Source organism: Brachypodium distachyon, chromosome 5 (assembly GCF_000005505.3).
Source record: "Brachypodium distachyon strain Bd21 chromosome 5, Brachypodium_distachyon_v3.0, whole genome shotgun sequence".
In the NCBI taxonomy this organism is placed as follows: Eukaryota; Viridiplantae; Streptophyta; class Magnoliopsida; order Poales; family Poaceae; genus Brachypodium; species Brachypodium distachyon.
Window position 1 is genome coordinate 15,172,918 of NC_016135.3, and position 9,047 is coordinate 15,181,964.

General features: G+C 47.9%; 1 protein-coding gene across 1 annotated transcript; it reads left to right on the top strand.

Annotated features, from left to right (window-relative positions):
* Positions 1 to 7,272: 7,272 nt before the first annotated feature.
* LOC104581373 lies at positions 7,273 to 7,854 on the top strand. Its single transcript, XM_010228849.1, has one exon. It carries the CDS (start codon positions 7,273 to 7,275, stop codon positions 7,852 to 7,854), a length of 582 nt encoding a protein of 193 aa, XP_010227151.1.
* Positions 7,855 to 9,047: the final 1,193 nt, after the last annotated feature.

Sequence of the window (9,047 nt, forward strand, 5' to 3'; positions counted from 1 at the left end):
TTCACCTAGAAGTTATAACAGACCTAACAATGTACATGCATAATTTGGCTAGGTGGGGTTTGGCTATTTGCATAAAAGCATCAAAGTTTCATCCTATCGTTTTTAACCAAATAGTTTTATCTCTATGGGACACGGGGTAGACACACCCGTGCTCCTATTAACCTAGAGCACATTGAGTAGACACATCAATGCTCCTACCCAGTTCAATCCATTCATTTTATTAGGAAATTGGAATGAGTGAGACCTTCCTTACAGCCCCCATATCTAGTTGCTCATAATTGTCCGTAACCGGGGACACGGCTAAATACTTAGTTTGACACTCGAGAGGTTGTACACATTCCCCACAAGAATTCGACGTGTTAATCCCTTGCTGTCCTCTGGGTAGAGTACCAACGGCATCGACTTCAAGAATTTTCAGAACATAATCCCCCAGACCACCTAAGGGACCCGCGCTCCCACGTACACAACTCCCTCAGTACAATCCCTCGGATCTGGGTTCATATTTCTTACTCCATCCAGCCAGAGCCCATATTAGCATGTGGTTGTACTGGAAGCTACTAAACAGGAAACTAGTGTAGCGACCCTCCCCCTTAATAGGGACCGATCTCTGAGCTTACTGTGCTAGTCCCTGGATCGACTCACTAGCACACACAGTTTCATGATGAAATATACAGAAGCAAAGGTCAAAGTACTTTATTACATCGCATCATCCAGAATTTAATAGTACTTACAACCTCGCATGACCTCTGGGCCAGCATAAAACAAATATTGTTTCAACATCATAAAACAATGTTTCAAAATACTGCAGCGGAAAAGGGTAGAACATAAGGGCCACACTACTCCAAGGTGAGAGCATGTTGGAATGTAAGCACATGACCCATGACAAAACGACGAACCTCACTCAACGTCGGATCCACCTGCATTGTTAATTGCAGCCACTACGTGGTCAATACATTTGAATGTATTGGCAAGCTCACTAGAGTTATAAAGGACCTACCAAGTACATGCATAGTTTGGCTAAGTGGGGTTTGGCTATTTTGCATAAAGGCATCATTATTCAAATCCTATTATTTTTAGACAAATAGTTTTGAAATCTATTGGACACGGGGTAGAAACACCCATGCTCCTATTAACCTAGGCACATTGAGTAGAAACATCAATGCTCCTACCCAGTTCAAACCATTCATTTTATTTGGAAATTTGAATGAGTGAGACTTTCCTTAAAGTTCCAATATCTAGTTGCTCATAATTGTCCGTAACCGGGGACACGGCTAAGTACTTAGTTTGACACTCTCGAGAGGTGGTACACTTTACCCACAAGAAATCGACGTGTTAATCCCTTGCTGTCCTCCAGGTGGAGTAGCAACGGCATCGATTACAGGAATTTTCAGAACATATTCCCCCAAACCACCTGAGGGACGCGTTCCAACCTACACTGCTACATACCGATGTCACCTCGGATCCAGGTTCATATTTCTTACATCCATCCTGGCAGAGCCCATAATACCATGTGGTTGTACTGGAAGCTACTAAACAGGAAAACTAGTCCAGTCTCTGGTTATCCCGGGTGGCATCCCACATTGTGACGCAGGCGCTCCCCAAATCGCACAGGAGACGACCATGGACGCCCCCGAATCACACGGAGAGACGACTCAGCGGGCCCCATAGAAATGGACCTAGCGTCACGACATCCGAAAACTCAAAGCAGCCCACCCAGGACGGTTCATTGAATTACTTGTTTTGCCATACACTAAGAAAAATCATATTGTAATTTCAACAGTATCACATTGTAACAATACCACCCTCGTATAATATCATAGCATAGCCTCTTACTACTACGATGGCAATTGGTGGTGAAGTCATGGCAAAGGTATCCTATACTACTAGGACAGATAATAGCTAGCATAGATACAATAATAATCCTGACAATGCAACTAATAAAATCTAGTGCATAATAAAATAATGGGTAAATGATCAAAGTGAACTTGCCTTGATAGTAGTTGGAGTTCAAACACTCGTCACAATCGCAAGGTTCGCTCTCCGAGAATACTATACCATCAACAAACATATACACACACATAAACACACAATACAAACATGACAAAAGAATATGTATGCCATGATGCGATGCAAAACATGTCACATGAGTTTGGTTTATTTTATTTGGGTGATCTGCTGATCCAATGCCTTGAGAATTAAACACATGTAATTAGGGTTTTTAAGAAAAAGCAAAAGCTAGGGTTTAAAACCTAAAATGAGGTTTTATTTGCATCTGCAAAACAATTTAATTCATAATATTTATTTCTCTGCCCCATTGGACAGAGGAGATTAAAATAAAATTTTGGGCACTGGTTTCATTCAAAAAGGACTTCTAAATAATTAGCTATGATTTAAATGGCATAAAACCCTAATCTGTAATTTGAATGTGATTCAAATATTCAAATTTGAATTTGGACAGTGCCAAATGATTCTACATTTCCTAAGGATTCCAAAAAGGTGTGGATCACTAAATTTGGCCAAACAGATTTAAAGTTGTGATCATTTGAAGTTACAGGGGCCTATCTGCAAAAATGCCTTTTATTAATCCGGGGAAATAAAATTACATTTTTATTTTATAACTCGGGTGCCACGTGGCGCATTCCTATTCGTTGGCACCGGTTCGGTTAAATGAAAAAAGATCGGGATCTAATCTGGACCGTTGATCACGATCGGACGGACGGGGACTCTCGGGCTTACCTAGGGTTCCGGCGACCTTCTCCGGCGACGGCGCGGCACGGGCGGCGGCGGCGCGGGGTGCTCCGGCGATGCGGGCGACGCGGGGATGGCCGGGGTCGGCGCGGCGCGGCACGGCGGAGACGGGGACGGGGTCGGTGTGCGGCGTCGGGAGGTCGGGGGCCTCGCCGAGGTCGGAGACGAGCGGGCGGCGAGCGCGGGCTCCGGCGAAGCTTCGGGCGGTGACGGGGGCGGCGCTACGGTGCATCAAACAACAAATCGAGCGTGTCAAAACGTGCGCAAGCGCGAGGGGCTCCGGAAATTTGAAGACTCGCGCGAGAGGGCTCACCGGCGTGGTCGGCGCGGCGCGAGAACGGCGGCGGCGCGGGCGAACTCCGGCGACGAAAACCGGCGACATGGGCGCGTGCGGGTGCGGGCAAACAGAGGGGAAAAGAAGGGGGAAGCCGGGGCTTTAAAGGGACGCGAGCGGCTCGGTTCGGGATGGTCGGGAGGGGCGGATCCCGGTGATGGCGCGCGGCGGTCACGCACGGGGACGGCGGCGCGATTTCGGGCACCTGCCCGGGGTAGGGGACGACCCCGACAGGTGGGCCCCACCTGTCGGTGGCTCGGGCGCGCGCGAGCGGGCGGCGGGGCCAGCTGGGCTGTGGCGCGCGCGGGGGAGTTGGGCCGGTTCGGCCCAATTCGGCCGGGCCGGTCCGTTTACCCCTTTTTTTTTCTTTTAGACCTTTTCTTTTTTTGTTTTTCCCATTTCTTTGATATCTTTTGAGTTTGAACTCCAAATTGGTCCAAATGAATTCCAGAAAATTTGTAAAATCATGTTCTACCATGATACATATTTTGGAAGTAGTTTCTCTTCAAAATAAAATATATAAAAATACATTTGCCCTATAAATGCCCTTAGGGCTATATATCCATTTAAATAAAATACTTTTTCAACTCCAAATAATTATCCAAAAATTATGGGATAGCTCATATATGCATTAAACCCTTTTTATACATGAACCCTATTGGTTTGAAAATCCAAAGGTTACAGGGATGTAAACAAAATCTCTTAAAGCCTTTTGTGATTCAAAATTTGAATTCAAACATGCAATTGTGGCATGATGCTCATGGATGCAATGCATATGTAAAGGTTTGAAATTTTGGGATGTTACAACTAGTCCAGTCTCTGGTTACCCCGGGTGGCATTCCACATTTGCAACGCAAGCGCTCCCTGAATCCACGGTGAGACATCCATGGACGATCCATCCCCGAATCCACGGGGACTCGACTCAGAGGGACCCATAGAAATGGACCTGACGTCGCATAACATCTCGAATACTCAAAGCAACCCACCCAGGACGGTTCGTTGAATTACTTGTTTTGGCATACACTAGGAAAACCATACTTTAATTCAATAACGTCACATTGTAATAATACCACCCACGTATACTATCATAGCATAGCATTTGCTACTACGATGGTAATTGGTGATGAGGACATGGCAAGGGTATCCTATACTACTAGGAGAATCATAGCTAGCATAGGTATAATAATAATCCTAACAATGCAACTAATAAAAACTAGTGCATAATAAAATAATGGGATAATGGTCAAAGTGAACTTGCCTTGATAGCAGTTGGAATTCAAGCACTCTTCGCAATCACACAGTTCGCTCTCTGAGACAACTAATCAAATACAAACAATGCATACATAAACACATAATACAATCAAAAGGAGATATATGCCATGATGCAATGCAAAACATGTGACATGATTGGGTTGATTTTATTCAGGTGATCAACTGGTCCAAAGCATTAGCAATTAAAATTAATGCATTAGGTCTAAAAACATAATGCAAAAACTAGGGATTAAAACCCTAATAAAAGGTTCTATTGGCATCAGCCTATCAATTTAATTCAAAAAACTTATTTCTCTGTCCCATTGGACAGAGGGTGATAAAATAAATTTTTGGGCACTGGTTTCAATTAAAAAGGATTTCTAAATGAAAAGATATGATTTAAATGGCATTAAAAGCCTTTCTGTAATTTGACTATGGTTAAGTTATTCAAATTTAAATTTAAACTATGCCAAAATATTCTACAGGTCAAGACTTTTCCAGAAAGGTAATATTTGTTAAATTTAGCCAAAGGGTTTAAAAGTTATGATCATTTGAAGTTCTAGAGGTTTTTCTGCAAAACTGCGAATTAATTAAACCGGGTATTAAGTTTTTCATTTTATTAGGGACACGTGGCAGCTTCCTATTCGTTGGTACCGGTTCACTTAAAAATTTAACAAGATCTACTCTCGGCCGTTGGCCGAGATCCAACGGCCAGGGGCGCTCGGGCCCACCTCCGGGGACCCTAGGGTTCCGGCGATGGAGTTCCGGCGGCGGCGTGGTGCGGGCAGGGCGGCGGACGGAGTTCTGGTGGTCGCCGGTCGTCGGGGAGGAGGGAGGCGAGGGCGGCGCGGTGTGACGAAACCGGTGACGCGGTCGGTGCCGCGAGTCGGGGCCGGGAACGTCGCCTAGGACGACGATAAGCGGCGGCGGCGCGGTTCGGGGCTCCGGTGAGCTCGGCGAGCGGTGTCCGGCGGTTACAAGGCACCAAACGCAAAACCACTCGCATCAAAAAGTGCGCAAAGACGAGAATGGGAGAGAGAGGTAATCGGGAGAGGCCTTACCTCAAGGTTCGTCGGCGGCGTTCTTCGGCGGCGAAATCCGGCAGCCTGGGGGCGTGGTGGAGATGGAGATTAGGTGGAATGGAGAGAGGGGGCCGAATAAAGGACGGGGCGAGGAGATCACGGCGGTGAACGCGCGGGCGGCGCGTTTGGAAGGCGCGGGCGTCGCGGCGGCGTCTCGGCGGAGATGAAGCTGACAGGTGGGGCCCACCTGTCAGCAGCTGCGGGCGCGCGCATGCGAGCGTTGGGGTGCTGGGCTGCGGTGGGCCCGCGAGGGATGGGCCGGTTTGGCCCAAAGTGGCCGGGCCGGTCCGTTTCTCCCTTTTTTTTCTTTAACCCTTTTTCCTTGTTCTTTTTGTGTAATTCCTTTATAACTTTTGATTTTGAACTCCAAATTGACCCAAATAAATTGCAGAAAGTTTGTAAAATCATATTATAATATGATTCCACTTTTGGGCCTATTTTACCTTCCAAATAAAATATATAAAAATACATTTTCCCTATAAATGCCTTTAGGGCTCTATAACTATTTAAATAAAATAGTTTTTCAACTCCAATAAATATCCAAAAATTATGGGATAGCTTATTTATGCAATAAACCCCTTTTATAGTCAAACCCTATTGGTTCAAAGATCCAAACCCCAAATGGGTGAATAACTTGGTTTTAAAATGGAATAAAACCTTTTCAAAGCCTTTTGAGATTCAAATTTGAATTCAAACATGCAAATGTGGCATGATGCTCATGTATGCAATGCATATGAAAGAGTTTGAAATTTTGGGATGTTACACTTGACGGGGAACCCCCTTCCTGTCGGTTCATTAAATGCGCCATGCGCCTCACTCCTTGTCCTGACAAACTCTGCGCGCCCACGTGGCACCGCAGTCCTGCTTACTCGGCCCCGCCCTTGCAGTGGAAACCTGTGCCCAAGAGTGCCCCTCCCGACAAGTACCTTCCCGGGAGGTGCCCAGGCTGGAATTCTCCCCCGAAGCCCCGCTAGCCCTTCCGGGCTGGTAGTTTGCCGGGCAGCTTGTATACTGCCGCCCGGGGTAAGATCCTGCCGGGAAGCGGGCGAGGCGACCCGCGCGTCGTGCAGCGGTGGTACCCCGGATGCCACTGGTGCGACACCGTGGCCATGATCGCAGGAGGAAACGTAAAAACCGAGTCTTCGAGGAGTCACATCCACCCGATTTCATCGCAGCCGCTTCTCCATCAGATTTTGGTTCTCACGAAAACGGAAATCGCAGTGGAGGCTTTCGAGGTGGCGACAAACGCATGCAACAATGGCAGCGGAAAGGGAACCAACTCTCTCTCAACAGTTGGCTTCTCCTCGCCCATTTCACATCTACAGGGATGAACTGGGCAATATCAAGCCAAGTCACCCTCTAGCCGAGTGTCGACGTTTCAAAGAGCTACAAGCTGAGTTTGCCAGGACACAGTAGTCAGCAGCCAGCGCCGGTTCCCCGCAGTTACCTAGGTCGCATTCGTACCCCAATGAAGGAGTCAACACGCCTTTGCCGCCTCCCATACCAGGAGCGCTAGCCATTGGTGCTCCTCCTCCTCCTCCTCCGCGCCCAGCCAGCTTAGCCGGCGCAGTGCACCCAGTGGCACTTGCACCACCACCAGAAGCACCAACAACGGTCACCAACTCATACCCGACTCCGGTCGGACACATCTGCATGATTCAAAAAGGAAAACCCACTAATCGAGTCTAGAAGTACATAACTCGGTAGGTTCATATGGCCGTGAGGTCACCTCCTTCTTCAACGGAGTATCTCGACTAGTCTGAAGTGGAGGTTACATTCTCCAGAGAAGATCACCCACCCTGCATCCCGCAACCTAGAAACGCAGCATTGGTGCTCGACGCACAGATTGGGGGTTTCATGTTGAACAAAGTATTCATCGATGATGGAAGTGGGCTAAACATTATCTACGCCGACACCCTACGGAAGATGATTCGTTCAACAACAAAGCTAGCCCCCACGAAGACAACCTTCCACGGGATGATCTCAGGAAAAGTAGCCACTCCACTAGGCAAAGTCAGCCTAGACGTGGTGTTCGGCACGCCCGATAACTTCAGACGTGAAAGACTCGACTTCGGAGTGGTCAACTGGCCCTCCCAGTACCACGTGGTCTTGAGTAGCGTCGCGCTAGCCCGCTTCATGGTAGTCCCGCATTACGCTTACCTTAATCTTAAAATGCCTGGACCCAACGGCGTGATAACTATCTCTGGAAGTTTCCTACGGTCTGACCACTGCGACCGTGAATTCCACAAAATTTCCGAGTCACTCGCCATGCAGGACCAGGCCAGCCAGGCCTACCTCTTAACGGACGATGACCAAAATTCCATCCTTAAGAAAAGAGCCATTGAGGCCACAAGTGGCAAAGAAACGAAGGCAGAGGAAGCGCAGTTCCCTTCACCAAAGGTGACCAACACTGACCCGGCCGGCAGCCCTACCAAGTAAGGAAGACTGGCTCGTTGGGCTCCCCCCACTTACAACATCGGGAGCCCCTCTAGCAGGTGCACCAAAACAACGAGATCGCCAAGTCGGCTTCACAGCCCATGCAGTGTAACTCAAAAAGTCGCCTGCCGAAGAGTGAGTCAGTTCAAGCACGCACCAAAGAGCTCATCCACGCCTTGACATGGCTATTCAGCCCCCTCGACTAGAGGATATGAGAACCAAGGATCTCCCCCTCAGACTCCAATTCAGAGCAGGGGACACACGAAGCAAGACGCGGAACGCCACGCAATCGCGCCACCAACGCGCCGGGCTTTTATTAATTTTTTTATTTTCCCGTATGTTTCCTTTTTCTCCGCATTTTTTTATAAGCACCTTCTTGTACCATCGGTACTCAATAAAAAGTCTTTACGTACCTCTACTCAGAGTCATTTTTTCCTTACTCTACTATGGTCGCGTCATGCTCAGAGCTGAGCATCGACCATAAACTTGTCATTGGACGCACCCGACACTCAGGGGCTGCGTCCAATCGACCCTAAACTTGTCATTGGACTCACCCGACACTCGGAGGCTGCGTCTAATCGACCGTAAACTTGTCATTGGATGCACCCTACACTCACTAGCTGTCTCGTGAAGTGCATAAGCACAACATCATTCAATGGCTGGCGCTTTCCAAAAATACAAAACTTGGGCTCACGCCAATTCTCAGCTGACAATCTCAAAGAATTTACAGAACAAAGGTACGATCTCTATTTCAAAGAGGCTGGAAGTCAGTAATTACAAAGGATTTGAAAGTATTTGGGTCTACACATGACTGCAAACCAGTCATGCACAGACCCGGGGGCTACTCCCATCGGGAGAGCTGGTCGCGCAGCCGGTAAAAATACTGCTGATACAACTACGCCTATATTTTTAACGGAAACAAAAGACTACTCTACCCCAAAGCCATAAGAGTAACCAACTGGCGCGCTGTGTGCTCCATCATGTCATAAATCGGACCAAGCTGAGCATCGTCTGGCACACTGGAGGGAGTCAGATGCTGGGAGTCCAAGTTTAGTGAGGGGTAACGAAGCCGAACAAACGAGAGGGCTAGTACAGCCCCTTCCACCAGTTGTTCGTGCATAGCCCCCCTCACCACCACTCCTTCGCAAAATCTTTCGATCAATCCCTTTAGGTCCACTGGCACAGGAAGCTCCGGA

Bases quoted from the DNA above. Each gene is read 5' to 3' on its own strand.
- LOC104581373 (XM_010228849.1), top strand. From the start codon at position 7,273: ATGTTGAACAAAGTATTCATCGATGATGGAAGTGGGCTAAACATTATC.